General features: G+C 38.5%; 1 protein-coding gene across 1 annotated transcript in view; it reads right to left on the reverse strand.

Annotated features, from left to right (window-relative positions):
* cdh13 (cadherin 13, H-cadherin (heart)) overlaps positions 1-15,798 on the reverse strand; it is a 321,756-nt gene that overhangs the window by 22,135 nt on the left and 283,823 nt on the right. Inside the window, exon 12 of the mRNA XM_027161229.2 lies at positions 4,922-5,064. Coding sequence (XP_027017030.1) covers positions 4,922-5,064 — 143 coding nt within the window. The remainder of the gene's footprint in view (positions 1-4,921; positions 5,065-15,798) is intronic.

The following is a 15,798-nucleotide window of genomic DNA, read 5'->3' on the forward strand; positions in this document are numbered from 1 at the left end:
AGTATATACAGTATATACAGTGTAGCACATGCACAAACAGCATGGTGTCCTCTCATTCTCAATGTCTGGTGCAAGCAATACTCTCACCATATGCTAGCATTCCTGATAAACACTCGTTTACTCTGACATAAATCTGAAACCTATATTGCTTTACACTTTGCATTGTTCATGTACCATCGCTGCTCTGTATGACAAGCTCAGCCTACTAGGGAGTCATTTATTCTTATATTAAGAAACCACAAACTAGCCAGGAAGCCTCCAATATGGCAGAAAAAAAAACCCAGAACAAGACATACAAATGCCATTTCTCAATGAGTGAGGCAGAGGGGAATCCAGTCTGATACATGTGTCAGAGCAATTTCAGTGACAGTGCAGCACATCTACAGTAATAATGTTGAAATGCGCAATAGATTTAATACGCCACTTTTTATCTCTGTCACTGCTGATATACAAACAAGACATCTTAAAGATGACTGCAAAGAAAAATACGACTGAGATTATAAAAAAATACGAAAAAGCAAATAATGAGTAGCTTTCGAGCACATAATCATGCAAGACGAATATGAGCGAATGAGCATATGTACACACACTCATGTACTCACTCACACTCAAAGAGGAATGGACCGAATGAACATCTGCTGGCTCAGTAGGGAATAAAGAAGTGGGAGAAAAATGTGTCTGAGCTTCCGAGTAGAATTATACGCTCACGATGGAACCTGTGTCTGTGTTGAAACCACAGCATGCCCCTATGGATGAGACATGAACAAGTGTCGATGAAGTTACAGAAGTTGGCTCACCAACTCTGACTTTTCACAAAGGTGCAGCTTCACACAACATCTGTGAAATGGAGCTGTTTGTTTCTGCACACAGAAAAAGGTTATGTGTGTGTCAGACAGACCTTTGGGAACTATAGAGCTATACACGCACATACACACACCTTCACAGTTTCACCTATTCCTTCACCCTAATCCTTGCTTTCACTTCCTTCTCTTTTACCTCATCTATGTTGTCCTGCTTTGTTCTTTCTTGTCTTTTTCCAGCTTATGTCAGCTGTCAGTACCGTCCCCCTCTGTGGTCACCGGGGGAGCAGCAACATTCATCTCCTGAGCTCTCCAAATAGAGACATGGCAGACTGGACTGGATCGATAACCTGTTAGTGACCAGCAGGACTCTCGTGTCATGCAATCATCTGACAGCTCATAGCAGAGCAAGGCGTCTGTTATAGACTATGCGTTTTAAGATATAAAAAAATGACCACAGGAAAAAAATGGAGTCAGTACAGGTGCTAACACCCCAACACTACACACTCCTCATAGAGTAATGGTGAACACAGTGTTCAGATTCAGTCTGACATCCCTGAACAGGTTTACAGTATGTACCAATGGCAATGATTACAAGTGTTGTGTTGGCAGCTCCATAAACAGAATATTTAGCTTCAGGATGGTAAAAAGATCACAGAATTGCTCTGGAGTTTTTTCTTCTTAAAAAAATTGTATTTTAATAATAATAATAATAATAATAATAATAATAATAATAATAATAATAATAATAATAATAAGAAGAAGAAGAAGAAGAAGAAGAAGAAGAAGAAGAAGAAGAAGAAATATCCTTATATGTACACTCTAGTCCATAACACTGAGCTTCTTCATGCCCTCAAGTTTAGATTCAGAGTTACTTAAAGAAGACTTAATTCAGCTACTTAAGTCAGAAAATGACATCGATTTTAAAGCAAGAAAAGTCAATCGTCTTCAGAGTCGGTTTACTCGGGTGTATAAGCTGAGTTTCTCAGTTTCCCATTAAAATGACCTGCATGTAGATCACACTTCCAAGGTTGCCAGATTGTTTTTTGAGTAAAGTCGGCTAAGACAGCTCTTCTCAGTAGTGTCATTAAACACAAGTACGTACCTTTAACCCTTAAAATCAGGGGGCAGAAAATGCAGGATAAAATTGCAGACATAACGTGATACGTTGAGACAAACATCTGAGACCATTCGAAAGTAATAATCAAATAACGTACACCCTTATACAATGATATATGAATGAGGAAAAAGGTTAAAATAAACTAAAAGGTTTCAAGTATACAGGTATAATCTGTATACTGTATTGCTGAATTTAAGGTTCTCAGCATATTAATCACTTCAAATTTGGTTTCTTTTAACACTATAGCTTCATCCCTTATTATTATTTATCAGTTTATAAAATAACAGTTTGATCCAGCATATCCAATTAGGTTGCATTTTTATCTTTTATAAACTGCAGATTTGACTTTACTTCCCCAGGAGGCTATAGTCTGTTAGAAACAGATGTTTTCAGGCAGTAATGGCCAGTGCCATTCATGCTGTGGTGTACTGGGGCAGCAGGATTAAGGCAGCTGATGCAAACAGAGTGAAAGCCGAGCTCTGTTATCGGGGAGGGACTCGACTCCTTGGAGAAGGTGTCTGAGAGAAGGATTCTGCACAATCTTCTAGACAATGCCTCTCCGAAATTACACAGAATCATTATCTGAGGTCACCAACATGTTCCACAGAACGCCGCACAAAATCATTCCTCCTGGCTGCTCTCAGTCTCTACAGCACCACTCCTTTTTGCCCATTTTTGATTTTTGGCTATGAACACTGAATTGTTGCCCTCTCCTGCGCTTCAGAGAAGACAGTGTAAAACCTGACCCTGCAACAGGTATACTTCAAGTTTGGTACACTGTCACTGGGAGGTTCACTAAAGACTCAGACAGGTTACTTTGCTCACTTATTTCATTATAACACTGTAACAAGGATAATATCCCTACATTATGTTTATTCTTATATTAAGTATTTAAGTATTTTAATAATCTCATTTTTTATTTCCTTATTATCATTACTGTTTTTTGTCACATTTCTTCCTGGTTGTAGTAGCTATCTGTTTTCTTCGCTTTCTGTAACTATATAGAGTAACTGCTGGCACGAAATGTCCCACCGGGATGATTGTAGTTCAATTGTAAGTTAATTTGTAGCCACAAGATACTGATTTCAGGTCATGAAAGCTTAATGTGTGTGTGTGTGTGTGTGTGTGTGTGTGTGTGTGTGTGTGTGTGTGTGTGTGTGTGTGTGTGTGTGTGGTATGCAGGCCATTTTATCACTTTTAATTTGTTCTTTTGATTTATTGAGTTAATAAAATGATATTGATGTTTTGGTTAACTAGATGTTCTCTTCTATAAAGTGATGATTTAAAAGATCTGCTGAACATTTTGTTTCATGTTTTATTATAATCTCTGGGATGGATCTTTAAGTTTTATTTAAATGTCTGTTTTCGTAACCATTTCAACCAGCTCTATCTTCCACATATTAATTAATGTGCGTCTCTCTCTGTGTTCTCTGAAAATGCACACATTTAGCATAGAGATATTCTTGCTTCCTCAGAGTCTGCAGTCTGGTCCTGTGCTTTGTTTACTACTGTATCAGGAGTTTATCGCGTTTTCAATATGTCCACGATTGTTTGCTTCTCAAAACACTCCAGTAGGTAAATTGGACAGATGCAAAACTATGTGCAGTTTTCTTTAGCAGAGTGATTTGTGTTATCTAGAGGTTTCCAGCCTTGCACAAGAGAAACGAATGGCACGGTTAGAACTTAGATAAAAACATAAATTAATTCATTTTCAAATAATACCTGGTGACTAATAAGCATTATGCTAAACATAAAGTCTTTTTCTGAGAACTAACAAGGCCAGCTTATCATTTACGGCCCATGCGCACACTTTATTTCTCTGTCTAGGATTATTCAGGCTTCATCTTGTCACATGAGACATTTAAGGGCATATCTCATGAGAGTCCTGTCTAGTCCCACTTATTCCCTCATTCGACATAAGAGATATGTACAGGAAAGGGGGTTAATGACATCGGAAACACCTGGGCACATAGAGAAGAAGATCACTTCTCATGTCATCTGTGAATTTATGTACTGTAGGAGAGGGAAGAGTGACTGAAGGAGCGATAGGGAGAGAGAGAGAAGAGGTGAAGAAGATGATTCTTTCCTGCTTCAATGTCTCAGATTTGTACCAGTCCATGCCATTGGCAGACCCCTGCTGCTAAAGCAATATCACACATCTGTTAATGGAGCACTTCCAGAGAGTCATCTTTCTTCTTCTTCTTTCACTCACAGAGGGGATGGGAGAAGTAGCAAGATGCCAAGGTGAAGAAACTGAGCAAGGCCAGAATGACTGACACACATGAGAACCCTGCTCAACCCTCTTCCCAAACACCAAATCTCCTCGCTCCCATCTGCAACAATTAGGGACACCTCATCGACTTTGGGTTAATTTAATCTCCGCAAATGCCAAGCAAAAGGAATAACTACATTACCCAGAGATCACTGAGACTGGGGCCGTGCATTCTGTGCCTGAGACCGTGTAATTTTTTGTACCAGGAGGATAATGCACGACCCTTACTGAGCTCTAAGCTCCACTGATGACTGGTACAAATAACTCTCCAAAGGGTTCCGATGTGATATTGGCAATGGTTCTGACTGCAATTTAAAAGACAAAGCAGTCACCACTTAGTATTCACAACATTCTTCATTGCCATTTACAAACGTTCAGGGCCAATTATGGCACAGGGTGCCAATTCATTCCACTAAAAAGTCAGAGTTAAACACATATTGTGCCAATTACAGTACTGAAATTGTGCCTTAGTAAAAAGGTGCAAATAAAAAAATAAAAATAAAAAAACACCAAACATGCCTTGAAGCAATTTCACAAAGCACAACAATTTGTCCTGCATCATACAATAAGAACATTATAATAATGTTCATGAATATCTGCCAAACCTGTTAGAAGAGCATACACACTATTATTAGGAGGCCAACAAAGGAACATTATTTAGATGGCGAGAGTTCAGAAAGCTGAAATAGTTAAGCTATTGTGTAGAGTAGAGTGAGATGACACTCTTACCATTGTCTGTGGCCATGAACACTGCACTGTAGCGGTTATTGTGGACATGAGGAGACTCACGGTCCAGCGTGCCTGTAGTGTTTACTGTGCCTTTCACCGGGTTTACACTGAGCCAGCCTGCTGGGTCTCTCAGCACTGCAAACCTGAGAAGAAATCAAGAAAGCACATACAATGACATGCAATCATACAACACTTTGTAATGTCTCACGGCAGCAAATGCATTTCCTTTTCCTAGCTCATACAAGTAACAGAACAGGACAACAGGTATCATTTCTTGCTTGTATTCTGTTCCTTAATTCATTATGTTAAAAGCAGGAGAACTTTTCAAATACGGGCGTATGAAGCATTTGGCATTGTGCATTCTGTGTGTGTGCTTTTTTAAATATAATAAATTAAATGCCATCGTTTATTTGGCGGACATGGAAAGTCTTTAGCGTGTTGTGTACGACCTTGAAAAAGTAACAAGCTATCAATTTCAGGCATGCCCGCATGTGTGTGTGTGTGTGTGTGTGTGTGTGTGTGTGTGTGTGTGTGTGTCCATCCATTCCTTTTGTAGTTACATAACTACACATCTTTTCTATTAGTTGAATGGTAGTCACTGAATAATTAATATTAGTAAATGAATTATATGCTTTCAAATGAATGAATTAGTAATGAGCTGGGATTTTAAGGGAATATAAATGTGCTCCTGAATGTCCTCTATGTAAGGGAGCACAATGTAGAGTGCTGCTATAACAAAATAACCAGTGAAAGGGTGGGTGGGTTGATTATTTGCCAACAACAGAACATCCTACGGTGTTGTATTCTTCATATACCATATTCTTCTTATCACTGATCACTGTCACCGATCTTCGATAAGTTCTCAGCTAATGTTTTAAGAACAACATTAACTTCATCATAGCTGGTTACTTCTAAATCAACACCATTTATAGAAGAGGCTATGATTTCCCCACAGTGCATCATTTATTTGTCAGTGTGATCTTGTGATTCAGGTTTTGTATAAAAATGGATGAACAGATCTGAAGCTCATTTGTCTTCATAAAAAATGATGAAAGTCTGACTAGTCATTGTCACGCATCTGCACAGCAAAAGCATTTTATTGAGTAATGACATATCAGGATTGTAAAGACACTGTTTCCTAAAGGTCCATTTTTATAGACATGCACACTTAGGGAATAGCGCATTAAAGTGCAGACTTGGAGGATAACTGCAGGAGGACTATGTGTGTGTGTGTGTGTGTGTGTGTGTGTTTGTGTGTGTATGTGTGTGTGTGTGTGTGTGTGTGTGTGTGTGTGTGTGTGTGTTTGTGTGTCTGTGTGTGTGAATTTGTAGGTCTAAAATATCCTGACTGTGTTTTTTTTTGTAATACAAGTTATATTATATTATATATTATTATTTTTTTTACAGAGGGTTAGATTAGGGTTAGATATAAGCATTTACAAAAATACAAAACATCTTATTTTACATATTTATATCCTGTGCCATAAAAAAGCATGTTTGTGTGTTGTTGATACCATCGTACCCTACTATGACACCTTTATATTTTGACAAGTTATATTTAACAGCTCATTAAACACACTGCAGTTTCCTCTAGGATTTATTTTAACACATATTATGCCACGGAAATCAATCGTTGGTTTTGCACGAATATGAGCATTTAGGAAATATTTTAAAAGGAAATATTTTAGATTTGGGAATAGCATAGAGAATTTCTATGTCTACATATTCACACATTTTATACCACTACTGTGGGTTACAGCTGCTCTGTGTGTGTGTGTGTGTGTGTGTGTGTGTGTGTGTGTGTGTGTGTGTGTGTGTGTGTGTGTGTGTGTGTGTGTGTGTGTGTGTGTGTGTGAAGGTAATTCAACCCTCAATGAAACATCACTACTCACTCCATTAGAGAAATGATTCACAGCTCTCACACACCTCTGACAGTTACACACATACATTTTCTTTATTGTGTGTGGGGGAAAAAAATCAAACAACCACAACAAATTATTTTCTAAGATTTCAAGTGGGCTGCAGTAAACTGGGATAATCTATTATCAAGGGTAAAAAGGTGACAGGAAACATAAAAACTTGACAAATGTCAAGACTTCACAACAAAATAGAAATGTTTAAATAAACAAATATAATTAAAACATAACCACAAACAGGTGAACACATGGGGAACACACCAATGACAGCTCAGGTCCTGTAACAGAACTAAAACTAAACAAAGGCTCATGGAAAACAAAGAACAAGCTCAAACACTGAGGATTTGTGACAATGAATTGATTCTGAAAAACACGCAAAGGTAAATTTCACCATATCATGTCTTGCAAATGTACAAGGTAATCCAGTTGTGGATTATAATTTCCCCTGCTATGCCTCCTCCTAACCACCAGAGGGAGCCCTCTCCAGAATATTGAATCTCCTCGAGTAAAGGGACACTTCCTGGTTTGTTCCTATATATAGCATGTTCTTAACACTGCTCTTTGTGAAGTATTGATAGCCTGCGATGTATCAAGCTGTTCGTTCTTTGTTTCCTATTGCTTTTCTGTGTACAGGCTTTTGCTGTGTTTTTCTTGTTGCCTTTTTCTTGGGTTGTGTTTTGGATTTGGATTTGGATTTCCTTTTCTCTGCATGTTTGGGTTTTGACCTGTGCCTTTCCCTTGATCTTGTTTTTTTGCCTCTCACACTCATTATTTTGTATGTGTGTTTTTGACTGCAATTAAACTTTGCATATGGATTCTTTAAATTCAGGGTCTAGGGGTTAATTACACCAATATACATGTGCGTGATCGTGTGAAAATAAATGAACAGATGCCCTACGATTGAAGAAAATAAAATGAAAAATGAATACTCAAAAAGGAAAATTTCCTAGTGCATATGAAGCCACATGTAATTAACATGCGCCGTATAAATTGTGTGCAACGTAACAAGTGAAATGTTTCAACTGCGTAATCAAGGACACTTAAACAGATTCCAATCCAAAATGATATTATTATAGGATACTACAGTTGTACTCCTCTCGAAGGCAATTAACCTTGCTATTTCATCTCTGTTTCCACGACAAAAACACATCTCCTGCAATGCGTCTCTACCTATCAATGTTTTATCCCGACATTTCCTGAGGAAATATGGTCACATACATGAGGACAAGCTCGTCTTTGTGAAACAAGCAAGCGTGAGATTATCATCATGCTGCTCTGGGCACAAATAACTCTCTTGCTGCTGAACTGTTTGCAAATTCATTTGTTATTCACTGATGAAATCTTTTCCGTTTCAGCATGAGCTCTAGCAAAGCTATAAAATTCACGCTATGTAGCCCGCTTCAATGGCTTTTCTTTTTTTATATGGCTGAAGTAGACAGCAACAAAAAAGCAAAATGATTTATACAGATGATACCGGTATCCAGCTGAGTGTGACTTTAATTTGAATTCGGAGGGAAGTTGACGTAAACTCTCCTCGTGGGAACTAACACACACACACACACACTCACACACACACACACACACACACACACACACACACACACACACACACACACACACACACACACATATGCGTGTCCTCATTGTCTCGTTATACTGTACCAAGCCCCAATTACAAGGGAAGCTCACAGCATGTAGAGTTCATCAAAGTGTGGTTTAATGGAAGGAGTCTGGCTCACACACTGGCTCACACACTGACTCACACACTGACTCACATACTGGCTCACAGTGGCTATGTGGAAATACATGCAACCTCCCTCTGTACACACACAGCTCTGGGTCATTAGCCTCCTGTCAAGGTCATTAGTGCCTCGTTAAATCCACATTATGCAAATTGATATCTTACCTATATGGGATACATGATAATTAGGGCTATCACCAAATAAGCAAAGACTTTTTTTTTATATCCTGAGATGTAACATGTGTGGATTCATACTTTCACTTTTTTGCAAACACACACACACACACACACACACACACACACACACACACACACACACACACACACACACACACACAAAGACCTCGTAGCAAAAGTCATCTACACTTTTTGCTGGCTTAGTGAAAGATACAAAGAAAGGTGATTTGCCAACGTTTCTGCTTGAGCGGTACAATTTCTGCCTGCGACGCAAGGCAAGTCCAGATCTGACCCTGAGAACCCCAGAGCTGCACACAATTCTTTTTCCATCTGACATTAGCTATGACAGATCTCCCCTGAGGGGAAAAAATCCATAGTGAACAAATAAAAAAAGCTTAGTTACATAGGAGTCTGTTCACGCTGGTTTCCATGTGTGACTGTGTTTCTACTCCTACGAATATGGGTCTATTATTATTCTGTAGACATGCCTTTGCTTTATTGGATTTCTGTATTGCAAAATTGTATTCTGTTAGATGTGACAATCAGAGCAATGCTATAGTGACAATCTTAAGTGCACAACAATGCTACTTATTTCAGCTAGTTCTTTTATTATGCAGTTAGTTATGTTTGTCTGTTGCATAATAACATTGCACTTAGATGTTGATCTGAGGCACAGAACCGAACTGAAAGCATAAGATGTACACTTGGCAGCATATTCACACACTCACACAGTCAAGGAGGGCCAAACAAACAACACACACCCGAACATCTTGCTCATTCACCCACAATTTATCCCAGTCAGACACGCCGGACAAGGATCTCCTTGTACCCGTACACCGTTATTAAGCCTGTTCTTTCTTCTTATGCCTTTTTTGTGTTGTGTCAGACCCAGTGAAAGCGTAGGAGTGTGCTGTGTATTTATGCTGCTGTGGTTCCCGACAGAGAAGCTGGAACTCATATGTGTGCTTCTACATGGAGAAACAGCTGTAGCATGGCCTCTTGCTGCTTTCCAAATGACTTCTAATCCTCACAGCTACTGCGAGTTAAAGCAACTAATGTAATACCCAAGCATATTACTGAGGAGGCCACAGGGCTTCTGCAGCATGCTGCAACATCCTAAATCCAGATGTGTACTTGTAAACAAGTGTGTAGATTCTTGTGACCCCCTGAAAATCAGCTGAACAAGCTGTCACGATGATCAAGAGCAAGATCACCAGAGAGAGTCGCTAACAGCTCTCTCCATCAGAACACCTCATGCAGGAGACACGCTTGAGGGCAGACTTTAAGATATTTGCCTCGGCCATTGAAATTCTGCATGCTTCGCTTTAGCTGTCAAAGCTATAAACTGCTTCAACTGAAGACACATTAAGATGAAAAGGTGGTGGCAATATCCTCTAAGACTAAAAATAACTGAGGCTTCTTTACAATGGCATTCTTCTTCGTCAACGTCGACATCACTCATTTTGTCCTTGCGCCTTGGTAGGGATGAAATATAAATGTTTAGGACAGGTTCAAAGGTTGATGTAATGACAGTGACAGATATATGAAATGAGAATGAAGATAAATAAATCTGAGGCAGGTTCTTTGGGTACCACTAACCACTTAAAGGAAATAGTGTTCTTCAACCAAACATATAGCACATGCATGGCACAAATAATGTGACAATTATCACAGACTGTTGAATAAATGGAGAAATATGTTGATTCTAATCTTACTTATAATGAAGTCTAAAAGATGTTTTTGAAGTCTATCAATAATTATACATTGGGAGAATGTGTTTATGGTTTCTCCAGAGGCAATTAAATGAAATTGTCCGTTTGTTTTGTTCCAATGTTCAGAATCACTGTCTGTCATGTCACACTCCACAGTGGTGCTTAATGGCTCATATGAAAGTAGACGATCGAGGCTTACAGGAGCTACTGTATAGATTTTCATAAGTATTTCTGTTTTTACCGAATATTCATAGCGAAGTTCATTAATTAATTAATTAATTAATTAATTCATTCATTCATTCATTCATTCATTTTCTACCACTTATCCAAACTTCTCGGGTCACGGGGAGCCTGTGCCTATCTCAGGCATCATCGGGCATCAAGGCAGGATACACCCTGGACGGAGTGCCAACCCATCGCAGGGCACACACACACTCTCATTCACTCACGCAATCACACACTACGGACAATTTTCCAGAGATGCCGATCAACCTACCATGCATGTCTTTGGAAAAGGGGAGGAAACCGGAGTACCCGGAGGAAACCCCCGAGGCACGGAGAGAACATGCAAACTCCACACACACAAGGCGGAGGCGGGAATCGAACCCCCAACCCCGGAGGTGTGAGGCAAACGTGCAAACCACTAACCCACCGTGTCCCTCATAGTGAAGTTAAAAAAAAACCTGTTTTTTTTCCCACACTAATGCTTTTATCTTTAAAGTAAATAGTGATATCAAGCAAATTTGCTCTCTGAGATGCCCCAAGTGCTTTTTCATAAGCATCTAAAATTTAAGGGTGTTACCTTCAATCACTAAATCTCTGTTTAAGGTTATCCCAACAGAAGTAAAAACACCTCAGACTGAAGAGCAAAAGTGTTCTGACTCATTTTCTCTCAGACGTGGTGATAAAATAATTCATTAGCTTACAGTGTATGAAAATGTCTGATAACTCGATTTCCATTCAGCCGTCTAAACGAAACATCAGTGTACTGGTAAAAATGATTAAGCTTTAAATCTTAAAATGTTTTTGTGGTTATTTGTTACGAAAATAATCCTGATTGCACACAATATCGACCGCACTACAGTGTTAATAATTAGACAAAACTCATTGCTCAAAACTCAATGGCATTGTTTCATTCAGATTACATTGGTTGTATTTTTAGGCCGGGTTAAAAACAAAAACAAAAACTTGAACAATGTATTAGACTCATGGTACCGTAAGTGTCATGACCCGGGACAGAAACGGACCCAGTCGCAGGATAGCAAAACAAAACAGGGTTTAATAATAAAGGAAACATGAAACAGGACACGGACTGAAGACAGGACAAAGACAACAGTAGATTACATTTATACACAAGACAATAATGACATAATGAGGAGCAGGTGTGGTGACAGGGAGGAGCAGACGAAGGCGGGGCAGACACGTGACGAGGAACAATAACAAACACATGCACGTGGCCAAAGTCCGGGCTGAATCATAACAGTAAGTATGTAACCCAGTGACCCAGAGTTGATGTATCCAATGTTAGAGATTTAAGCACTTTTGTATGTCGCAGACACGTGACGGGGAACAATAACAAACACATGCACGTGGCCAAAGTCCGGGCTGAATCATAACAGTAAGTATGTAACCCAGTGACCCAGAGTTGATGTATCCAATGTTAGAGATTTAATCACTTTTGTATGTCGCTCTGGATAGGGGTTCTGCCAAATGCTGTAAATGTAAATGTAATGTTTAAGTATTTCAGAAACTGTTGTTCGCGTAGGATTATCTCTATCAGACAATATTTCCAGTTCTTCCCATCTTTAACTGTCCAGTGTCGAAGAGCTTCTGCCTAATGTAGGCTCAGATTCCTCTTCAGGGCTGGAACCCGATGTAGTTTTCTGCTGTTGTATATTTATATGCTTTTCTACTCACTGAGGTTGCAAAGAATATTTTTATTTGAGTGACAGTAACTATCCTTTCAGGTTGAGCCAGTCTAGACATTTTATTCTCACCAACAAGGTGTTTATATCCACAGAACAACTTTGTGTGAAAATCCCAGCAGATCAGTAGTTTCCGAAATACTCAAAACATCCTGTCTGGCACCAACAACCACGCTATAGTCAAAATCTCTGAGATCATATTTTTTTCTCCGTTCTGTCGTAAATGTCTTTTCTTTTCTAAATCATTTGATGTAAGCATTAATTGAAACACTTGACTTGTACCTGCATGATTTGATGCATTGCACAAATACCACATGATTTAGGTAATTGCATAAATGAACAGAGTTACAGGCGCTCTTATTAAAGTGGTGAATAAAATGTATATGCATACCTTTAAAATATTTATATAACAATAGCTCGTAGAATTCCATTATGAATTGCTGAATCAACTGGTTTTCTGTTATTTTCTCTGTACAAGAAACGCTTGCACATTCCATATGCAATACAGGTGCTGTTGATACACTAGAGCGCAAAATGTTGAATTATTCCTTTAATGTCAGATAAACACCCAGCATTAGGTCTGCATAATTGGTATGAGCAGTGGAAAGCTGTGCATTGAAAACATACGGAGCAGTCGTGCTGTAAAATGTAAACATACCAAGACGGCCCATCCATCAGCATCTGATGTGACTTCTGAGGGATTTGTGGAAAGAAGTACCGTCTGTCTATTAACTGATCGTTAAAGTTCGCCCTGTCATGTGCTGTCCATCTGTCTCCCATTGATCTGGAGTTTTCTGACAGGCTTCATACAAGCATCTGTCACTGTTCACACAACCACACAGGATCTGATTCTAAAAGCTCACAGGGAAAGTGGATATGGTTTTAAGCTCCAGCGGTTCTTTTAAGAAAATGCATTCATTCAGAAAGATGTGTGCTCATACTGGGTAGACATTGTCTAGAGGTCTGTACACCAGAGGATATTATCATCCAAAATTACTCTCCCTTTAAACATTACACCTTCTGCCTGATGTGAGTCTGATATGCGCATGAAGGCATATAGTTGTGAGGAAAATACTGTAGTTCTTGCTTTCAGGTGGCTGCTACTAATCTTTTTATCTCTTAGCATCCTTTAGTTTATAATAATGTGTAATACAATGTGAGTCAGCTTAACAACTTGACAAGGATTTTGAGTCAAGTGTGTGGTCATTTAAACAGCTTTTGCTTACTTAGAAAAGTGAAGCAAATGAATACATTTGGTTTTGTTGCGTTCGAGCTTGGTTTAGTTTCTCATTGCACTCAATTGAACAGACTAAACATATGTATATATGACCAGGGAAGGAAGGAGACGGACCCGTACACAGGATAGCTTCAAATGAATGGTGTTTAATAAATAATAATGACAGTACATGACGAGAACTAAAGCAATACAAATGACGACACTTTACAATGACTGACAATGACTATGGTACACGTAACCAATGATTCCTCACTGCCAAAGGCAACATAGCTCACATTTATACAAAAGACAATGAGATACAATTAGGATCGGGTGTGGAGACAGGGCGGAGCAGACGCAACGACAAGAACAACAGTAGCACATGGCCAGAAGTCCGGGCTGATCATATATATATATTTTTTTCTGACATACATAATGTTGTTGTTGTGACATAAAATGAGAATACATATATATATATATATATATATATATATATATATATATATATATATATATATATATATATATATATATATATGTATTCTCATTTTATGTCACAACAACAACATTATGTATGTCAGAAAAAATACTAGTAAACATTTTTCATTTTTATGGCCATATTTGTTGTTTACAAAAACAACAACAACAACAACAACTAAAAATTATAAAGAAAAGTTTTCCTAGTGTATATAGAGATATAAAAGGTCAAACAATTATAATGAACGTGGTTTATATTATAAAGATAACTAGCTTGTTAACATTCAACATTTATATTTTCATTTTGTTCATCTGGCCAAATGCCAGAAACGCATTTATGCAGCTGTTTTGCATTCCAGTTTGCTTCTCGTGGGTCAGTTTAGCAGAAAATAATATTGCCTGCATCCCCAAATATACACTATATCATGTTGGGTTCACTTGCTGCAGTTGGGTCAATAACAAATCGATTTGTCACTGTTATTGAACCATGTGAGATTTCGGCCAGCGACCGACTCGCTCCACATCCGAATGTAATTCTTACCTGTTTGATTCAGATAAACCATTGTAGGTTCTTTGGTTTATAGCAAAATTATGGCAATTTATTGTGAAGATTGTGAAAATTGCACTGAGATGGTGTTCTCCATATGGAGAATGCCAGGGAACTACTTTCAGCACATGGTCCTCTGCAACACCCTGTCACTTTTTCTACAGAGAAAATTAGGCTGCACATGGTCTGGTCCCAAATTTTGTGGTATATCCACAAGATATTTCCTGAAGCAAAGATGTGACAAGCTGAGAAGAATTTGGCAATTCATTGAGGAATGCCAAGCATATGGTTTAACAAGTGTTTGACCAATTACAGTACAGCAGAGTTAAAGCCTCAAGCTTATTACACCAGCCAATGGGGCAACAGCATTAATGTAAATACATAAAAATTCAGGCAATAACACCAATCACACACCAACACATTCTTTCAGCATTCTGATAGAATGTCAGTAATAGAAATCACAGCATGCAGATCATTTCCATAAATTATCATGCCTCAGCAATGCATCACACAAAATCAAATTTATTATCATAATAAGACACATAAAAAGCTTTGCATCAGTTGAAAATCATAACCCTGTAATTAACACAGAGAAAAGCAATTTATCCCCGCTTCACTGGGGCCATGCCACTCTAGCTCTCTTCCTCTTGGCACCTTTGAATTGTTTTAATTATAGCATCCTATCATGGCAGCCAGTGTCTCCTCCCTCTACTCATCACAAAGCCCACTATTCCATAAGCAGAAGTAATGTATAGTTTAGAAGCCCAAAATAGCTACTTGACACCAGGGCATGAACTTATTTTACATTTTAAATGCATTGTAATATATATGTAATAAATATATTGAAATGCCATCATATATATTGAAATGTTGTGATTTCACTACTAAAAATGCCTGTGTGAAACAGGAAGCTATGGAATTGCAGGAAGAATGTGAAATGCTATTGGAACCTAATGAGTTTCATTGTCCTTTATCAGATTTTGGTTTGCATTTTCATTTTAGTTTTCACGTAGTACTTTTATTGCTAGATCCATCCATTTTATTTAGTAATTATCATTCACAATGTCACAGGGAGCGTACGCTGGGGATACACCAATCAGCCATCATGTCTTTGGACTAGGAAGGAAACTGGTGTACCCCGAGGAAACCCCCAAAGCACAGGAAGA

The sequence above is a fragment of the Tachysurus fulvidraco genome, chromosome 13, assembly GCF_022655615.1.
Source record: "Tachysurus fulvidraco isolate hzauxx_2018 chromosome 13, HZAU_PFXX_2.0, whole genome shotgun sequence".
Taxonomy (NCBI): domain Eukaryota; kingdom Metazoa; phylum Chordata; class Actinopteri; order Siluriformes; family Bagridae; genus Tachysurus; species Tachysurus fulvidraco.